At 42.3% G+C, this 20,833-nt stretch overlaps 1 protein-coding gene across 1 annotated transcript in view; it reads right to left on the minus strand.

The window, feature by feature from the left end:
- The window catches only part of PCDH10 (protocadherin 10), a 47,431-nt gene extending 32,519 nt beyond the window's left edge, over positions 1-14,912 (minus strand). Inside the window, exons 1-4 of the mRNA XM_030876933.2 lie at positions 11,488-14,912; positions 9,812-9,870; positions 9,147-9,253; positions 863-1,168 (exon numbers count right to left, since the gene is read on the minus strand). Coding sequence (XP_030732793.1) covers positions 863-1,168; positions 9,147-9,253; positions 9,812-9,870; positions 11,488-14,103 — 3,088 coding nt within the window. The 5' untranslated portion in view covers positions 14,104-14,912. The remainder of the gene's footprint in view (positions 1-862; positions 1,169-9,146; positions 9,254-9,811; positions 9,871-11,487) is intronic.
- Between the last annotated feature and the right edge of the window lie 5,921 nt (positions 14,913-20,833).

Consider the following 20,833-nt stretch of genomic DNA (forward strand, 5'->3'; position numbering starts at 1 on the left):
AAAATTTGGAAAAGCTTGGGTTTTGATAATAAGTAAAACTTTAAATCCAGAAAGAATGAATAAAATTTTAAATCCAGAATTTAGTTTGAGGGGCAAAGACTGAATCAGAGTCCTTATTTATTAAAATTTGATTTTTAGGCTACTTTAATAAATATATGCTAAAGAATCTCAAAGCATTGTTGTTTTTCAGAGTGGTTGTATAAAGTTATCCACTTCGAGACTATGGTCCCAATATCAAAAGAGCTGACTACAATTATCAATGTCTCAATGTTAGAAGAAGCTACTATTTTAGATAAATGAATAATATTGCTGTGTTGATATGCTTTCATCGTGTAGTTCCTCTGATTCGGATAAGCAACGTGTATCCATGCCAACATATTACTAAATCACGTAGAATGATCAAACTGATGGCTGCAATGATTTCTGAATTTAGCTTGTGTTTAATGTCATTGTGGGAAAAGGATGATTAAGTGATAATGCTGGTAAGCAATAAGAAAACGAGATCTCTCAGTGACTTAACTGTGAAGAGATGTTTTTCCACCTTAAGCCCTTCAAAACACATGGAAATCAAGTCAGCAGGTGAGCAGTATTCAAAGGAAATAGGAAGATCATTTGAAAAATGTTTTCAACAACATCAAAAATTATCCTTGATTGTAGCCAACCACCATGTCCTAACCCAGGAATTTGTCTTCTTGTTAAGTATATCCATTTTTCGATTGTAAAGTGCTGTCTGCATCCAAGAGTCACTTTTATCCTTGTTTCTGAAAACAACCTGAACTCTATTTTTACTAAGAAGAATGGCATGTTGAACTTTATTTCCTGAAAGGGAATACTTTGCTACAGCCTTTTACGGAATACTTACTCAAATATGGTGGTTTGTAAGGCGCTCGTGTATTAGACAGCAGTCCATCCAGCTCTTTCCTCTCCAGGGTGCTGTGAAGGGCCTTCTCTTTGCCGAAGGTGGAGAAGGACCTCTCCGCCCCAGGCTGGGCTTCTGGAGTTTCAAACACCTCAGTGTCTGGAACAGAGTCCATGCCAGGAACATGCAGATTGCTACGATAATCAGCAGCCTGGCGTCCATCAGAAGGGACAAATGAAGGCATCCAGCACCGATCTGAGTGGCCCAGGGCTTTACATTCCTCGGTGCAGTTGGAGAAGAGATCCATACCTGTGAGCAGAAAACACAGAAGCTATGGAGGAAGCCTTCACCAACATGACCAGCTACTTAGAAGTGAAAAGTTACAGGCAGCATAAAGAGCAATGGGGGAAGGTATCTTGACAAATTTTTCTTGTTTTAACCTGACAGGAGCCAAAAATCGCTTTACATTATTTTATAAAGGGTAAGACTCTTGGCAAAGAGGCCTCTGAGATAGATGTTTCTAAACTACTCAGGATATCGGGGGGGGGGAAATGTTGGCTCTAAATTATTTAAATAACTAGAAAATAGTGAGAATGAATATTTTAAAAAATCTCTCGTGAAGTTCATAACAGAGAAAAAACCGAAGTGGAAAACCTTCGTCATCCATAATCTCTAATGATGTTAAGTCATCTGATATTTTTTTTCTTAGAGACAAAAAAGGAAGAAATATGGGAAGTACTAGTGATGACATTTAGATTATAAAATCTGGACATGAAATAAAAAGTGAAATTCAACAGAAACATGGCATACATACTGATACATCAGTAAATAACAAGAATAAAATAAGATTACATGACCGGCCAAGAGCATGCTTTCTTAGGTTCCTAGAAAATGACTTCCTAAAAGTTATTTTTCAGTGACACTCTCGTAGTCCATATTACTACAAACCACTTATCATTTACCACCTTAGACAAGCCCAGAACAAATGACTGTAATTAGTGAAACCAAGGTAACAAGTGCTATGTGAGTCAGCTGCAGACGCTATTGACAAATACTTTATTACTTGTTCTATATTGGAAAACACTTGTCCTAGACAACACAGAGCTGTTTGCTTACTAATCCTAGATAGAATACCAAGACTTCAAACGACATCTTCAAGTTTCATTGTCTCCCATAGATTGACAAGAATATTAAACATGTTATTTATCAAGAAATCTCACTCACTTTCTTAAGAAAACATAACAATTTGGGGGCACTATAGAATACCATTTGTTATTCATTTTGATAACTAGCAGTAGGTGAAAAACTAAGTACATAAACAAAATCACATTTTAACGTGTTTCTAAACAGAGCAACGCATTTATTAAATATGTTTAAAAACAGGATCAATTTGAAATAACCAAGGTGTGATTAGTCCGTACGTCTGAAACTCTCAAATGCATGAAATGCCTGCTGTGGAAAAACTAGGGATTATTTTTTTGACCAACAGAGTAATATTTATGTCACGAACACACTTGATTTTTTTTCTTTAAATGTGATGAGTGATTTGAGCTCTTGAACAAGTTTTAGTTTGCAAATTCCTAACAGTATTCTACTAGTACTAATTTACTTTTTTGTGTATATATTTTAACATCTCTCTATATAATATAAAGAAATCAATTTTTCACAATTATTAACCCTCCAGATTATCCTCAAGTATTTTGGAGTTAAGAACAGCTAATTACATGTATTATGTTTTAAGAAATAACACCAAGCTTCTTATCATATATTAATCTCACTTTATAATGACTTTTTTATTTTAAATTAAACTATGTATAATGCTAAGTCTGACTTCAAGTCTAACATTCCATTGATAATTGATGCATAAGCCTGGAAGTAAATTACTGATCAGTGAACTGTTGAGGAACGTAAACATGAGCTGAAGCCAAGATAAGGAATCAGACTAAGAACAGCATGTAAAACATGTCAATTTTTCTGTAGACACCAGGGAAGTTCAGTTATCCTATGCCTGTAAGGAGATAGGTATTTAAAAAAAAAAAAGAGGAAGGGAAGGAGAATATCCCTGATGCACACTGACATATGAGCTAGGTAGAAGTTAGAGAACCAGAGACATCTCTTTTTGAGGCACTGTACTCTAAATGCTCCCTATTTATAGTGTGATAAGGAATAAAAGGCCTTTTTGATAGGTGGAACTACCATTAATAGTAAATTATGAGCAATTATATATTTTAAAAATAAATTCATGTCATTAAATTTGAAGTTGATGGAAAAAATTCAAATTTTAAGACAGAATTGTTTTATTGGATCCTGATAAAGATGGGTACTAATGTAAAATTTGATATTAATACAGTTTTTCATCACATAACTGATCAAACCCTTTCAAATATATCTCATGAGACCATTAACAATCTTTCACATCTGTTTGAGCACTGTACCCAAGTATTCTTATAATTTTGAAAATGATAATCACAGAGAAAAATTTTAATAATCTAGTCTCTCAACATTATCATTAAGATGTTTGCCTATGTTAGAGGGTACTTTTAGTAGAATTTGTTTTTATGGGTAGTTTATATTCAGTTGTGCCCATTTTCTTCTCTCGAAGTATATGTTTTTCTGCCTCTTTGACTTATTAGAGGCTAGTTAAAATTCCCTTAGATGATGAAGTAAAGTTCTCATGAATTGAGAACCTGTAAAACAAAACGTATCATGTGCATAACAAGAAAAGTGAGGAATATGATAAAGTTTTCTGTTGGAAGAACACTGTTACTTGCCTGAAAGGGGAACACTTGTAAATAATGTTCTTAACAAATTTATGAGCTACTCCTTTTGAAGTGGGGTCCCCATAGTGATAACACAGCTTTATATAACTACAAGGAAAGGGAATATGGCACACATTCTGCCTGTAGATGTTTCACCAGTTTTACTGATAAAACAAGTATACTAATTTCTCATGAGGAAAATATCAGGCACAGAAACAATTTTTTAAAATCATATAAATAGTACATCAATCAATTTCAAATAAGTTTTAGAAACATTCACTGAAGATTTTTTTTTCATTTGTCTTAGATATATAGTTTGAGAACCAAATACATCTTGCCCATTTACTGGTCCTCACCTTAGGAAGCCATTGACTAAAATTATTTTTAAATTATTTTATCTTTTTTCATATATCACTAATCCCATTAAATATATATATATATATATATATATATATATTTTTTTTTTTTTTTCGGTACGCGTGCCTCTCACTGTTGTGGCCTCTCCCGTTGCGGAGCACAGGCTCTGGACGCACAGGCTTAGCGGCCGTGGCTCACGGGCCCAGCCGCTCCGCGGCATGTGGGATCCTCCTGGACCAGGGCACGAACCCGTGTCCCCTGCATCGGCAGGCGGACTCTCAACCACTGTGCCACCAGGGAAGCCCTAAATATATTATTTTAATAACCAGATAAGCAGAGGTATATTTAAGTTTTGTGGTGGTAAATGACTGCACAAAGGACAGGAATGTCAGTTATTTCAGTACATGGGACATTTAAAAATGCACACCTTTCACATTGCTTTCAGAATATTTTAACAGCTCAAACTGAAGTCCCAAGAGAAAATAAGTTTAACTTCTTTTTTTTTTTTCTTCTTGTTCAAATGCCCTTACTTTAGAACCTGTGGGATTTGTATAGCAGACAAATACAGGCCAAGCCTGAGTTTTGAAGTTCTGGTAATTCCTAAGAAGCATTTCAACATACATATTTTATTTACAATTTCTTATCCTATTTATTTATTTTTTTCCACTTCTCAGGAATGTCTGTTCTGCAAGGCATGACAGCTGAAGTAATAGACTGCCTGTTATGCAAAGATATATTCAGACAAATTTTAAAATATATCTTTTTTAACTAGCAAGTAACTTGATCCCTTACAGTCAGAGGCAGTGATATTACCACTGAGAACAAACTGATTCCAAAAAGGTATCTGTATTCAATTTGTGCTGTTTTCTGATGAATGTAATACTATAAAATTACATGCTCATTTCTCTCTCACGTACCAAGCCTTCAGAAAATATGTGGGTTTTTTTCCCCAAATATGATAAATAATTTAAAAAATCAACACTCAAGTTTTGGAGGAAATTTCAAGTCTTCCTTTAATTATTTAACACTGGAGAAATTACAGATATTAACTCTAACCATAAAAATTGCTATAAGTTTTAGAAAAATTTGATTTGAGAGCAGAGATTTAACAACATAATTCACCCATGAAAGAAATCAGAACATGCACATCAAAATTTTCTCCTTACTTATCTTGCAAAATGTTTATATTTTTCTCTGTTTTCTCTTAACATTGGTCTTATATTTTTTCCAATTGTAAATGTCTCCTCATTATCAAGTTGTAGCTCATATTTTCACCAGAAACCTTAACAGAAAGTTTTTGCTTATTCAGGCAATGGTATGAATTCACTTTATTTATAAAGCCAGAAACTAATTGCCATTATCTAAATTCTTATTGGAGTCAGGAAAGGGGAATTTATATTTTATGACAAACCAAGAATTCTCTTATTGACATTGTAGTAGTGCAGTGGCTTAATGCATTTCATGATATACTTTTATCTACTAGTATGAAAATACCAATAATACGAATCACTTAATTTTTTAAATTTATAGCCAAGTTTTGACCATGTGTCATGTATAAATCTCATGATAATTAGGTAAGAAATTGACACATTTAGAAGCTAAGTTCCCTTTATAGCTAAAAGAAAAATTTACAAGAAGAGAAATTTGAAAATTTTCAGGTAAATATAACAAGTAACATTAACTGAATCATCACTTACTAGTGTTTTCTTCTTCAATACATATTTCAAGAAGGCACAATTATTAAAAATAAACTCATAATTAATCCTAGTATGTACATGGTAAGTATTTAATAAATGGAAAAAAATTTCTCACAATTAAATAGATTGCCTTAGATCTACCTCCAATAATATTAAAATGTTTAAGAATATACAACTAAAAATGTTGTATCAGTATTTAAATTAGACAAAAGTTCTATCTTTTAATCTAATGGTATTATAAAATTGAAAATATATTGGTTTTAAGTTCATTTTATTGTTTTTTTTATCTTTTTTTTTTTTTTGCTATTTAAGCTGTGATTAATCAGTTTCTCCCCTTGTGATGGTTTATGTAAGCGTTTACCACATCTCCTTGGACTTCTGCCATATCTAACCAATACATCAATACTGCACTGAAAAAAACGGAAAGCACCTTGACAAGGCTATAGAAAGTAAGTGCCACAGAGCAGTGGTCAAGCCGAAGAATTTCACACATGGAGCCAGGTGCAGTGGAAAACTGAAAAAGCTTATGTGATTCTCTGTGCAGCTGCCTCCGTGTTTAAAGCCCTTCTATGAACAAGATTGGTGACTGCAAATGGCTTAGAAAGGAGAAAAGCAAGGGGGGGAGGGAGGAGAAAGAACAAAAAGGAAAACTATTCATAGAAGAATAAATAGAAGGAATATCCAAATAAATAAATACAAGCTAATGTTAACATAGAAAAAGAAAGTGGGAATAAATAAAAACTTAGGAAGTTTAAACAGGTGAAGCACTAAGCTAAACAGTGTATATAATGTAATATGAAATGAGGTACAAACTAAAGAATTCAGAATCTATTTCTTTTCAGTGCTGTTTTTCCTTGATAGTCTAACTTTCCCCCTTTATAACCTAGCTCAGTGGGATCTGCTTATTAGCACAAAAGTTTTTCATATTCTAAACCTGGAAATGTATGTGCTATGAAGAATATTCTCTAAATATTGCAAAATTGGAAGACCATCAATACTTGGTTTTAGAAGGTAATAAAACAGATGTACTTATTTACCTGAAATAGGCTTAACTTTTTGGAAATACTGTAGCTACTTGGTGTAAAGTTTATAGTACACAACAAAGAATGGACAGGAAAAAGTCATTAACATCTTAATTCTCTGCATTTAGGGTTTCATACTTTACAAGGTAAACACTTCAAAATCATTTTTACAATAAAATTAGACATATTAAATCTGACTTAAATTCAGCACACGAAGGTATAATTACTTCTTAATACGAGTGTGTTATTACAATTTAAAACAGCTATCATTGTGCCCAGTATGTGGTGGCAGCTCTATAACTGCTAATGAAGTAGATTGTTAATTCTGTAATACTTTTACATGTTTAAGAACTTAAAGATAGAAAAAAGAATTTGCCATTTTGATAAGAAAAACTGCCTGCTTTTAAATATGTTTTCCTTACACAATTTAGCATTTAAAATTTCCTTTTAATGTTTTGACATCTCAAATAATTTAAAAGAAACATTACCGAAATGGCAACATTGAGCGCCTGTGAAATGAAAGAGCTAGTGGGAAGGCGCACTGATAAGAATGTATTCCCATCCATGTTCCAAATTTAACACTTTTTGCAGATGTTTATTCATTTCTCTTTTTTCGGTTAAGTTATTATGGCTCATTATGTCTGAGGGGACTAAACTAATTGAAATGTTCATTGAGGTTGGAGTGCTACAGAAAAAAACCCCAAAAACTAAAAAAACAAAGTAGGGGGGAGTGGGAAAGGAATAAAGTGCACCCAAGGAACCATGCAGCAGTGGATATTCTTTTTTTTGTTTTTAATATCAAGCATTTTGTTTCCAAAGTTTTAAAAGGCAGACTATTAAATTAGAAACTGTGAAAAAAGGAATAGGAATGAGCAATTCTAAACATATACCTTTTAAAAGATAACAATAAATCATATGTCATATATAGGCCAAAAATGAAAGGGACTTTGTACTCAAATATAAACTTCTGGCAAGATCTGGTTTGTTGTCAGGTTCCCAGACACTAAATAGATGCTCTGTTCACTTAGCGTGAAGGCCCGCAAGGGGCAGGGACCTCCGGGAATTCTTGGCAGTTCTCAAGTCTCATTAGGTCTGCATATTAATGACTTGCAGCAATATAAAGAGACCCTTGAGCAGTCTTTTTTTCCCCTCCTCCTGCCTGCGTTTCCCAAGGCTAAGGCAGCCTCAGACACGGCACACATAAGCCAAGTGAGAGGCTTGCAGCCACCACTGCTGCCAGGCGACCGTGGGGCTGATACTGCCCTTTGGCACACTGCGTCAGCACCGTTCAGAGGCCCAGGGAGCGTGTTAAGGAATGGGTGCTCTCGAGGATCAATGGTACCTTGAAAATGAGAACCCTATCACCCTACACTTAATCACTAACCAAAATAAAACTCAAAGCTCAAGTGAATGAAGTTGGACCTTGAGACAGTCCAGTGATGGGCGTCTTAGAAGTTATAAAAGTTAGCTTGCCTTTGCCTTTCTTTATGTGTCAGATAAACACAAAACTCAACTGAAAAAGCAAAAGCAAAAAAAAAAAAAATCAACAGCACCCTTCATAGTTGAAATGCAAATTAAGTGGAAAGAAAACCCAAACCTTGTGAAATTGTTTTCATTATTTTAAGGTACATATTTTATTTCTTTTAAGTGTTTTCTTTAATTATTAGTAGTTAGAGTTATCAGGATCCTATAAAACTTAAAGGGTAAATTTATATAGAAAAAGTAAAGGAAGATAAAGTAAAACAAAGTAAAAAATACGTATCACATTGCAACCTCCATCAGTGAATACCATTAAGCCCGCATACAAATATACCTAGAGTTCAACTTTTGAACATGGATCCAATGAAAATATGAGGGAACCTAGGATGCTTCAGAAAATACACATTATCAAATGTTAACTAGTGTCCTGAAGCCTAAGAACCCGGGATTGGAAATCCTGCTTTCAACCTATTCATGATTTTAATCACCATTCCTTCTCTCATTCAATATTCATTGACATGTAAAATGCATTGCTCTGGAAATGGAGAAATTTGGATTCTGGTCCCCAGTCATCCACTCATCCTCTTGTGACCTTGTGCAGGTCAACCAATTTCATTCATCTTCAGTTACCTCATCCGTAAGCAAGTCTAATAATATCGTAATTGACTGAAGACTGAGGACTGGACCACGCGAGAAATCTCTGGCTTTTGTATGCAGTATAATTCCAGGAAAGAACATTACATAAAAAAGAAACGTTTCATAGTCTAACATATTCCACAATGAATTTCTAGCTTTCATTCTCTGAAGGAACAGTAAATATTACAATCCTCTTCGAGTATACAATTGTCGACATAGGATGGCACCATTCTTCTGTAGATTTACTAACACTAAAAATTACCTAGAACATCATCCTTTCAGGATTGATTTTTGAAAAACACTATAAAAGTCAGCATTGCCCTTTGATCACACTTACCAGCTGACTGGCCGCGGTTGGTGGCATCGTGATCACTATCTCCCTGTTCGCTGTCTCCATGGCCACTGTCCTTAGAGCTTACTATGTCGGCTTCCTGGAATGCAGAACTAGAAGTACAAAAATGTGAATATTAGAATAAAAAAGGTGAAGAAACACAGAAAACATTCTTCTGCCACCACATGGTCACTGATGGTGCTGCAGATGCCTAGAGCTCTCAGGTGGCTTTATTTCTGCTTAAAGCTATTTTTCATAACCTTAAGCCTAACTCTCTAAAATTAAACATTAGCAGTTAGTTGGAGCTGTTAAGGCATGTAAAGTTTAGCCATTATTCTGTGATTGGAACTAAGCATATGTTTATATCATTTTCATAGAAGATATATATATGTATATATCTGGAACAGCTAGGAAGATTATTAGAAGCAGTGTAGGAGTGTAAACTGACAAAATATTCAAGTATACTTAGTGGTTATATGTAAATGAAACACACCAATATTTTTAAAGTTTATTGTCTAGGAAACCTAACGTAATCAGTATTTATGTCCTGCCCTAATTGGAAATACTTTATCATTTTCTATTTTGATATTGAATAATATACCTAATTCCTACTTTTAGTAGGTAGTAATTTGTCCATACACCAAGGTAGGAAAAAAAAAAGGAGTCCATACCTGTTAACTCGGCGAGGTCTGTCAACTAGATAGCTGAGCTCTGCTCGCTGGTGTTTAGTCTAGAAAAAAAATAAATAAATCAAGAGCATTTGAATGCTAAGGGTTTAACTAACAAGTCTGCTTTTGAAGTTAGGAACTAATTCTAGCTTAAGTAATTGTGTACATTTTTATGAATTTCTTAGCTGTCCTAAAAACTCAGACTAGTGATTGCTGGGTAAAGGCAAGAAGATATGCAGAGACACTTCAATCTAGATTTTCAGTAAAGGTTAAAAAAAAAAATGCAGAGATAAAAGGCCAATTTTAAGTGTGTGTGTGTGTGTGTGTGTGTGTGTGTGTGTGTTAAGGAGAGAATGCAAATGACCTCATAGCTGGGGCTCATAAACTATTGTCTCCAATAGGGTCAACCTAGTTATATATGCTGCAGTCTTTCTGTTTCAGTGGCCTAAAAACAGTGTTTAGGTGCATATACTGGTTGACACAAGAAAAACAGCACGCTCAATAAGAAAAAGTTTGGATATTTTATGGAATTATTTTGTTGTTTATTTTCAAAATGTGCTTAAGATACAAATGAGCTGTACAAATATTCATGAAAGTCAATGAATAATATCTAAGACTCAAAATAAATGAAATAACCTGCCAAGAAAGGAGTTCATAATCCTCCCTTCCCTCCTGGCCCCAATTCTTTTTTCCCCTCCAAACACCCCTTGCCTTCTCCTCCCCGCCTCCAGCACCCACACGCCTTTTCCGGTCCAAACTTTCTTTTACAGAAATCAACTCCGTTCTCCCCCCCTCCCTCCCTCCTTTCAACTTCGCTACTTCTCCATCTTATAAAAAGAAATCGGAATTGACAAGCCAAATTCTTGGATGAAGAAAGCCAACAGCAGTGAGTTATCCAAAACGGTGGCAAGAAGGTAATTATTAGCTAAAAGATATACTCAAGACAACAATTGTTTAAGCCTTCCGTTAGTTTACGTTTACAGGGGTTTGTGCCAAAGCAACTTCATTCAAATTCACACTGTGTGGGCGTTCGGCTTCAAGAGCGTCTGTAAATGCTGTCCAGAGCAGAACTGAAGGCTTTCTTTGCAACCCGAGTTCAAACGACAAGGATCTGATAACTCATTCACTAAAACATGCATTCAAGTTTAGACAACTGTGCAAAGTTAAACAATCTATAGCTTACTTTTACACGCGACTGAAAGCATCGATAAACAAAGCAAAACAATGAACTTTATTAACGCCTGGGACAAATGCAAAGAGAAAAAAAAAACACCTTTGCCAGCGCCAGAAGGTCCCTCCACCGCATTTCCCTCTCCCCACAGCGCACTTTCCCCTTTACCCGCAGATTTCTAAGAAGGGAAAAGACTGAGAGGGGGGTTGGGATTTTAAAGGAAAGATGCCAGAGGGAAGAGGGAAGGTACCAAGGTGGCAAAGCACCAAAGGAGGGGAATGAAAATAAACGTGGAGGGGTGGAGCGCAGAAAATTAGGGACAACACGAAGTTTAAGTTATACACGAAAGTGTGGGAGAGGTGACTCCCCATTCCTGCCTCCACAAAGATACAAGTGAGCTAATATCCTAAAAATAAATACACAGTGCACCAGAGATACAAGGGCCGGGCTAGAGGAGGCTTTCGGATGGAGGAGATGAGAGATGGTGGTCCTGGCGCTTCAGCCTTACCTCGTTGGACAAAATGCTTCCGTTGGAGATGATGTCGGGCTGCTGGTCTGTGTAGCCGGTGACTATGGCCCCGCAAGGGTTGTGCTCAGTGTCCGTACTCCGCGAAGGGCTGCAGGGTTTAAGGAACATCAGGTCGGTCTTGGCGGACTCGGGGGTCAGGCAGACCTGGTAGCAGTAATTCTGGTTGTGGTGATGGGAGCCAAAGCCCCCGGACTCCTCCACCGGCACTTGGGCCGGGTTACTGGGTACGTTGGAGCTTTGCACCAGCATGATGTCCGACTTGCTGAGTTTCTTCTTGCGCGCCCGGGCTTGGCGGCCGCAGCAGGTCGAGCCGCCACCGCTGCAGCAGCAGCAGCAGAGGCAGCAGTCGCTGGCCAGACACGTGTAGATGTTGAGCTTCTTCTCTTTTTGGCAACGCACGGCAAGCACGATCATGGCCAGCAGGAAGATGAAGGACACCGAGCCCAGCGCGATGATGAGGATGAGGGTGAGGTCCAGCGAGGTCTCCCCGCCGCCGGAGCGGCTGGGGCGTTGGTGCTCCCCTGACCCCCCGCCCCCGCCCCCGCCCCCGCCCTGGGGCTCGACAGCGCCATCCACCAGCTGCACCACCAGGGTGGCGGTGGAGGACAGGGGAGGTTGCCCGTGGTCGCGCACCTCGATCACCAGCTCGTAAGGCCGCTGGGGGTCGCGCTTGGCCGGCACCCGGCGCGCCGTGCGGAGCTCCCCGGTGCGCCAATCCATGCGGAATAGGTTCATTTCGTTACCCCGCACAATGCTGTAGGTGAGCCGGGCGTTCTCGCCGTCGTCCGCGTCCACCGCGGCTACGCGGGTCAGCAGGTAACCGGGCTCCGCCGAGCGGGGCAGCACCTCGCGCGCCGGAGTCCCGTTGCGCCCCGGAAGGGGCGCCACTATGGCAGGGGCGTTGTCGTTCTGATCCACGATGAGGATGTTGACAGTGGCGTTGCCAGCCAGCGCCTGGGGGCTGCCGGCGTCCCGGGCTTCCACCTGGAAGCTGAAGTCCTTGAGCTGCTCGTGGTCGAAGGAGCGCAGGGCGTACAAGTAGCCGTTCTCGGAGTTGATGGATACGTAAGTGAAGACGCTCATGCCCTGGATCTGGCACTCGAGGATAGAGTAGGCTAGCTGGGCGTTGGCGCCCTCGTCACGGTCTGTGGCGCTCACCGCGTAGATGTAGGCGCCCGGCACATTGTTTTCGGTCACATACACGTCGTAGACCGGCTGGCTGAATCGCGGTGCGTTGTCGTTCACATCGGACACCTGCACCTGGATCGACTTGCTGGTGGAGAGCGCAGGCTCGCCCTGGTCCCGAGCCACCACGGTCAGGGTGTAGGAGTCCCCCGCCTCTCGGTCCAGAGGGGCCTCGGTCACGATGGTATAGTAGTTTTTGAAGGAAGACTTGAGGCGGAACGGCACATCCCCCAGCAGCTCGCACTGCACCTGCCCATTCTCCTCTGAGTCGCGGTCGGTCACGCTGAACAAGGCCACCACCGTGCCGGGCGCCGCGCCCTCGCTCACCGCCTCCTTCACGGTGCTGAAGCTGATCTCCGGCGCGTTGTCGTTGGCATCCAGCACTCTCACGATCACCTTGCAGTGCGCGGGCACGGCGTTGGGGCCCAGGTCCTTGGCTTGTACGTACACTTGGTACACCGGGCTCTCTTCGTAGTCCAGCTCGCCGCTCACCTCCAGTCGGCCAGTGCGAGGAGAGAGTCCGAAGAGCTCCCGCGCCCGGGGCGAAATGTGGCTGCTGAAGGAATACACGACCTCGCCATTCTGGCCCTCATCTGGGTCCGTGGCGTTAAGCTGGATCACGAGCGTGCCCGGCGGCGAGTTCTCTGGGAGGGACACAGTGTAGACGGGTTGGTCGAAGGCGGGCACATTGTCGTTGGAGTCCAGCACTCGGATGGTGAGTAGGGCCGTGCCGGTGCGCTGCTGTTGGGGGAGCAGGCCCCCTCCCGCTCCGCCTCCTCCGGCCCCTCCTCCCCCGTCCACCGCGGTCAGCACGTAGCGGTGCACCGCTTGCTGCTCTCGGTCCAGCGGCTTCTCCAGCACCAGCTCGGCGAATCGGTTGCCATCCCCCTGGGTCTGCACGTCCAGGGAGAAGTAGCTGTTGGGTGTGATCTCGTAGTCGCGCAAGGAATTGGTGCCCACGTCTGGGTCGAATGCGCTCTCCAAGGGGAAGCGGGTGCCCGGCGTGGCGCTCTCAGAGATCTCCACGGTCAGGTCCGGCTCCGGGAAGGAGGGGGGGTTGTCATTGATGTCCAACACCTCGATCTCCACCCGGAACAGCTCCAGGGGGTTTTCCAGGAAGACCTCCAGGTGCAGGACGCAGGAGGGGCTCTGCTTGCAGATTTGCTCGCGGTCAATCTTCTCGTTCACGTACAGCACCCCGGTCTCCAGGTTGAGGTCCAAGTAAGGGGTCCGAGAGTTGGGCGCCGTTTGAAACCCGCGAGCCGAAAGTTTTGTAATGTCCAAGCCCAGATCTTCAGCGATATTCCCCACGAAAGTGCCATGTTCCTGCTCCTCCTGGACCGTGTAGTGAAGCTGGGAAAAGACTCCTTCCACCATCCAGAGCAAGGCGAAGAATAATAGCACAATCATCTCCAAAGGGAAAGGAAGCAGCTTCCCGCAGCCAGCCAGCCACCCAATCGCCTCCCCAGCCACCACGAAAAAAAAAAAAAATCTCAAATAAAAGTGCGCTCTGTGTGTGTGGGGGGTGGGGGGGCTGTCTTGTGGCTTTCTGTCCTTAAAAATCTAATTCCTTTTGCCTCATTTTAGGGTTTCCCCCAGTTCAGCCTAATTTTTCAATCTTAGCGCAGGAAGGGTGACAGGCGTCCCCTTTCCTCATCTGTAATCTTCCCACTGACCAATTAATAAAATAATAACAATAGTCAGCGTCCTTTATTCCGACAGTCTTGGCGCAACGCGGTGCTGGCAAAGCCCAAGGAGGAAATTTTGATATTTCAAGACTGTCCTCGGTTTGTCTTCTTGCTGATGGGAGGAGAAGAATGAGGTGGAAGAGGAAGAGGAAGAGGAGATGCTGTTGGCACCGCTGAACATGCCTCTTAACGTCAACGGCTGGCAAATGCAGAAGAGCTTAAAAACGGCGAGAGAATTTTGTGCCGAAAAAGCATAGAACGGTCCTGCAGCATAAAACTTTGATTCTCTTCATTTCTCCGGATGGATGTGCTTCTTGGCATTTTTTCCTCTTTCGCTCTATTTGTAGTTTTTGGCTTTCATAGTCTTACTCTCTGTCCTCATCTCCACCGTCGTTTGCCTCTCTGGAAGTGTGAAGACCAGTTTCTTTCTTGCTGTTTCCTTCCCAAGCCTCTTCCCTCTAACCTATCTCTCTTCTTTCCAGTCCTTCCCTCCTCCTGCCTCAGCCCCAGAGCCTGCAATCTCGGCTGGCAGTTTCTGAGCTCCGAGCGCTCCGCTTCTCTGTTTTTGCGCAGCGCCCTCATTCTGCCAACCAATCGCTGAGGAGCACCACCCACCGAACCACCGCTAATTGGCCAACCTGACCGTCAAGCAGGCGCGTCACGCAAGCAACCGGGCCGGGCTGCCGGGGTGAGTGTGAGTGTGAGCGCGACCACAGCCCGGCAGGTCCCGAGGCGCTAGCTGGGACTCTGCCACGGAAAGTTCCCAGTCCCCGGCCGCAGGTAATGGAGAGGGAATAGAGAGGTTCCCCTGTTTCCATCAGCAAATGCGAAAACATAATAGCAGCAGCGGTATCCTCTCCCAGGAGCGGGGTTTCCAATGACGCTAGCATTCTTTTTCCTTTAAGGTATTTTCCTTGCTACTGTTCGTGGAAATAAGTCACCGAGAACAGGAAAAAGTTGCAGAGGGGCCACTAATTGGCAGGGGTTACCTAATTAAGGGACTCTCGTGGAGATTGGCAGGACTTTTAAAAAACAGATACGATAAGGACTGTGTTAAACTAAGCGTGAGGGTCTGACGGGGCCGTGTAGGAAGGGGTGAAGCTTAGGTGGGTCCTGAAAAGCCGCGGGATTCAAGCCCAGGGTTGAGGGCTGGCGGCTCCTATAGACGTGCGGCCGCGTTAGACTTACCTCTTCCCTTCCTAAACGTACATCCACAATATTCTTACCAAATAGATTAATGCGCTTGGGGACCCGGGTTGAGCTGTGAACCCTTCGGTCAGTGACTGAGGAGTTTCATCTGAGCTCCGCTTTGGAGCCCGCCCGCCTAACGCCGGCCTCGCGGGCCTCTGGATTGTTCGCTGCAAGGCGCCGCGGATATCCCTGCGCGTCCCCCCGGCCAAGTGCGACGCCGCGGCGGCGCGCACAGGCTTTTTTCTGCTTATTCTGACAATTGGAGAGCTCCCCGCTCCGCCCTCTGCTAGACCGGAGCACCGATTCTTGCCCAGCTTGGGGCAAGACCGCTGGATGAGGGCAGCTGGGCGGCGGCGAACGCGGGCGCGGGCGGAGGCGGGGGTGGGTGCATGGGCTGGGTCGCTGCACACGCGGGGCCAGAGTGTGTGCCGCTGCGGCTATCTGCGAACGCGCTTGCACATTCACGGTGCTCGCATCCATCCTTCCTGGTCCAGCGCACAGCTCTGTGTAAGCCCCAACGGAGCACCCTCCACCCCTCCTCCCGGGTCGCGAAGGATGCGCTTGACGAGCTCCGAGGGCTCACTCCTGAGGCGCGGGGGCAAAGCGGCGCGTAAACGCACCCAGTTCCTGTGAAGTTGAAATAGAGCGGGAACTCTTCAATGCGAGAGAGTGGATTGAATGTTAATTCTCCAAGAAAAGATTTAAAAAAAAAACCCCAGAAAACATAATTGTGTATTAATTAGTGGGCTGTAAGGGGTTGTTTATTCAAACGCAAGCCGCCCTTGTTCAGTTTCCTTCTTATGCCACAGGATGGGAAGGTCCCTTGGGGCTTCCTGGTAATGAATGACCTGAGAGCAACACCGCCACAACCTGCGGGAAAAGGAGAGTCGTTTCCCCGACCCCGAGGTACGTTGCCATTCCCTCCTGGCGGGGAATTAAGGAGGGCGAGTGGCCATGGGCGTGATTATAGACTGAGGCATGCCCCTGCGAGTGCGTGTCTGCTGCCCTAGCCCCCCGCCCCCCTTGGCTCTTTCATGGAGATGGGTCCTGCATTTGAGCGGTTAGAAGGAAAGGATGCCAGCAAAAATGGCTAATCCTTTTCCAGCTGCAGTAAATTGACGATTGGCCAAAGCCAAGCGAAAACCGCTGCAGTTGAAATGATTTTAGCATCACGTCTGCGGCTGCGAATGGAGCGTCAGTTTATAAAAGGACCTGTGGATCAATGAAAAGGAGATTATAGTGTATCTGAAAATTAATAACGGCATTGCATCTGTACTTTCTACCCCTCCCCCTCCCTGTTTTTTCTTTAGATCTGAAGGATTGAAATGACACGTTTTGAGGTCTTCAAGCTGACTCATCAGAATCCTGGAGCATTTTTTAAATGACGGTAATTTTCTAATATTTCATTTGTACATACGGAAACACTTGTGTGTGTGCCCGTGTGCGCGCGTGTTTGCGTGTGAGAGACATGCGGCTGAATGACAATGCAGATCCGGAAATTGTTTGCGGGAGACGGTTTGTGCTCTCAAGATGTAGATGAAGTTTGAGCCGGCTTTGGACGTTCGCTGAGAGCCAGAGTGCTTCCCGAGGTGGAGATGAGAAGATGGCCAGATTTGCCTGTAAATAATCACTACATCCACTGTTAACGCTTGAGCTGCATTTTTTTTTTTTTTCTTTTTGGTAGCAGTTGTGTTTGAAAGGGGAACTCTCGCCGCAAACGTGGGTTACAGGCGTCTCCTAGCGGCGAAAGCAACACAGGGCATGCCGGAGAATTTCGCTTTGGAGCTCTCATTCGACAGGGCTGGCCTGTTGGGGGCTCTTTAGGATTTCTTGGGTCGCAGAGGCCTGCATTCACCCCGGCGACGCCGGCCGGGGTCCTGTAGAGGTCTCGCCTCTGACTTCTAGTCTCCGAGGCGCCGTGGTATCGGCGGGGTGACGACGGAGTCTTCCGCCTGGGAGAGCAGACGCGAGCCTGGCCGTCCGCCTCCGTCTGGGTAGCTCCGGCCAAGGGCGATTGCAAGAGTATTTTGTCCCGGGCCAAGATTCAAACGTTGGCATCAGCACCCTTACTGACTTACTTGTCTCCTTACTCTGGAACCTTAAACAGACCCCCCTCGCCCCGTCACCCATGAAACAAAACCACACTTTAAATCTGCCTTTTAAAAATGCTTTTGAAATGAAACCCGTGTACTTTTTTCCTTGCTGTGTCAATCCAGCAGATTCCCCCCCCCCTCCTTCTTTTTCACTCGGCGGACCCCAGAATGTAGTGAGGCCGTGATTACATAGATAACAGCTTCGGCGGGGGGGTGGGGCGGGGGGGGTGGACGACCTCTTTGAAGTGCAGAATACAGTTCAATGCAGCGTCCTTCGACCCCCTCCCCCCCCAATTATTGAAACCGGCCGGGAGAACCAATTCCTAATGTAACCCTCCCCCAAACCCCACGCCCCCTCCAGGAGCGCCAACCATCTGGGCCCAGACAAATCGTATCCTAAGGCAGATGGGGAAAGTAGCTATTATTATTTGGAGGGGGTTTATCAAAATCAATTTTCATAAAAAATCCTGGTAGGTGTGTGAGTGATTATGCACCCTCGTCTACTTCATTGTCCTCTAAGGGCAGCCGAATGGGGAGGGGGGCGCTAAGGATCTCACCGTCGCGTTTTATGTACATAGTTACAAACTTTGAAAGCAGCTAACCGGGCTGCTTTCTTCCCTACCCTTTTCTGTAAAAGGCGGGAGGGAAACAAGTTTGTTAACCAGCGTTTGGATGAATGAGTGTTTGCAGTGATTTAATTTGACTTGAAAGCAATTTGTTTCTAAATCCTCTTATTATTGCAGTGTGCCCAGGGCTTTGAGAGAAAAAAAATTTTTTTTTAAGAAATGGAAGAAAAAATATTTAAATTGTCAATAAGGAGTCTTTCAAATGCCAGGCCCCTTGCCAGGGTTGAGCTGAGTGGTTCCTGGCACTTGTCATTCCCAGCAAGCACAGTGCAGAGAGGAAATGCAGAGTACCTGGAGTGTATAGCGTCTCGAATGGGTAACCATGAAATCAGTTTATTTGTAGTAATGTAACCTAACTTAAGAGGTGGGAAGGCAAGGCTTCACAGCCAATGCCACACTGGTCGTTCTTGTTCATCTACAGTAGAGTGAGTGTTGACTAGAGTTTCTGGAAAAGATTTATAGCATATACATTGCTATTGTAAGCATTCAGGTAACTCTTTTGTTACTGTGTTCTAATCCTTTGGACCCAACAGAACAAACCAACCCAGTTCCGCGGGCTGAGAATACCAGCTCTTAAGTGTTACTTGATATTTGAAGTAGAACCGTTCTTCTCCATTTTGTTTAACCTTGTTAATATTGGTGTGGCTTCACATTTCAGTGTCTTTTCGGTTATCAGACAGGGCCAGCGTTTTGTTAAACTCTACAGTGAATTAAAAGCACTGATGAGCTGAAGCAGCCCTTTAATGCAAAATGACAAATTGCACTTAAGCAATACATGAACAAGAAAATGATTTATGGATTTTTACAGTGGTCTGAGCAAATGAAAGCAACATGAATTATACATCCTAAATGCTCACGATATCATTTTCTAATAATACTGTTTCAGTTCAGATGCTCTATACTCTTATCCTTTCTATAAGAGATATTGATCAGTAAGAAGTCCAGGAGTATTTTTAAATTAGACAACGGTGTTTGATACTGGTTCCAAATACATATATGTTTCCTGAGTGTGGGGTGGGTGATCAACATTGACACAGTAACATTCTTGTCGGCTCCCTCACGTATTGTGTCTTTTAGTGACAAATAGGTAGTCCTTTGGAAACTTATGTTTTGTTCCACACCTTCTTTCAAAATGTAAATAAAGAGATCTGATACGGAATGACAATCTTTATTACACCATGACCTCTTTTTCTGAAAATCAAAATGCATTACCTCATCTTATCCTTTTCTTAAAAATTTCTTTGGATAGTGAAATATCTGATTTCTCCAAAATGTCTCTTATCCTCTTCATATTGGTTTATCCTGTCTTTTTTTTTTAGAACATTGTTTAATTCCTTAGTGTGTTAAAGACACACCTGAGTGAGTAAAAATGTCACGTGCCTTAGTATTTTGGCATTAGTAGACAAAATAGATCTATGGCTGTCTTAAATTACAGAAAAATACTCAATCAGGTAAAATTTTGTGTGGTGCCTCTCTGAAAAAAAAAATTAGTTACTTCTGTGTTATGATGAGTGACTACTCCTAGCATTTTTATTTAATCATTTGTGGCTTATATAACTAAATATTTTAGAATTTTAAGTGAAGACATTGTCCTTACTGTATTACATACTCAATCAGAGGAAACTTCTAATTACCCAGAGGCCTCTAGAGTCACATTATTAGGCTTAATCTTAATGATCCAGGTTATTAAAAAAAAAAAAAGAAAAAATTGAATCCCAGCCTCTGCTTTTGACAGCATTAATAATTACTCTTACTGAAGATTACTGAAATCAATGATGTGATTAGGATTGTAAATAAGAACTACAAGACATCACATTTAAAAAGCCAGCTGCTTTGCTAACAGGGATGATGTATGGGTTTTACTGATGGGGCCCAGAGGTAGAAATGAAGCTTTAAACATTAAGGTCGATATAGAACAATTTCAAAAATTAATTGCAAGCCCTGATTAAGTTTATATGAGTAAGAGAAAAGATGTCTAGAAATCTCTCTTTTTTCTTCCCCAGGGAGTTTGCTTCTTATTTGACAGTGATACAGTCAACACAATACTAGTGTGTGTCTGGAAAGTATAAATTGTTTTCTTAAGGGGAAGCCCCTTGATTTTATGAATACAGAATGAGATTACTCAAATCGTGATTAGGGTTACAAGTTATAGCATTATTTTCTGAAGGGTTTGAAAAACGTTATTGGAGACAGGCACCATGGAAAGAATATGAAACGTAGAGTGAGAATTACATTAGTAATTAGAATTACAATAGTAAACAGAACAAATAGTAAAGCAGATACTTCAATTAAAAAAGGTATCTCTCTCAGTTTGGCTAGTTACTATAACTGTATAGGAAACTTGATTTCTGTGATGTCTTATTTAAGTAGACTTGCAATGCTATACTGTAAAATGCTTTATTTGATTGCAGTTTCTCGGGGTTTTTTAGGTGAAAGTGACGCCTGGTTTTTAAACAGCTAGTATATGCCAAGCATTCTTAGATAAGTTGTGGTATTTCCCCGCATGTCTACAGGTAATATCATCCCAACATTATAGGTAAGG

The sequence above is a fragment of the Globicephala melas genome, chromosome 5 (assembly GCF_963455315.2).
Source record: "Globicephala melas chromosome 5, mGloMel1.2, whole genome shotgun sequence".
In the NCBI taxonomy this organism is placed as follows: Eukaryota; Metazoa; Chordata; class Mammalia; order Artiodactyla; family Delphinidae; genus Globicephala; species Globicephala melas.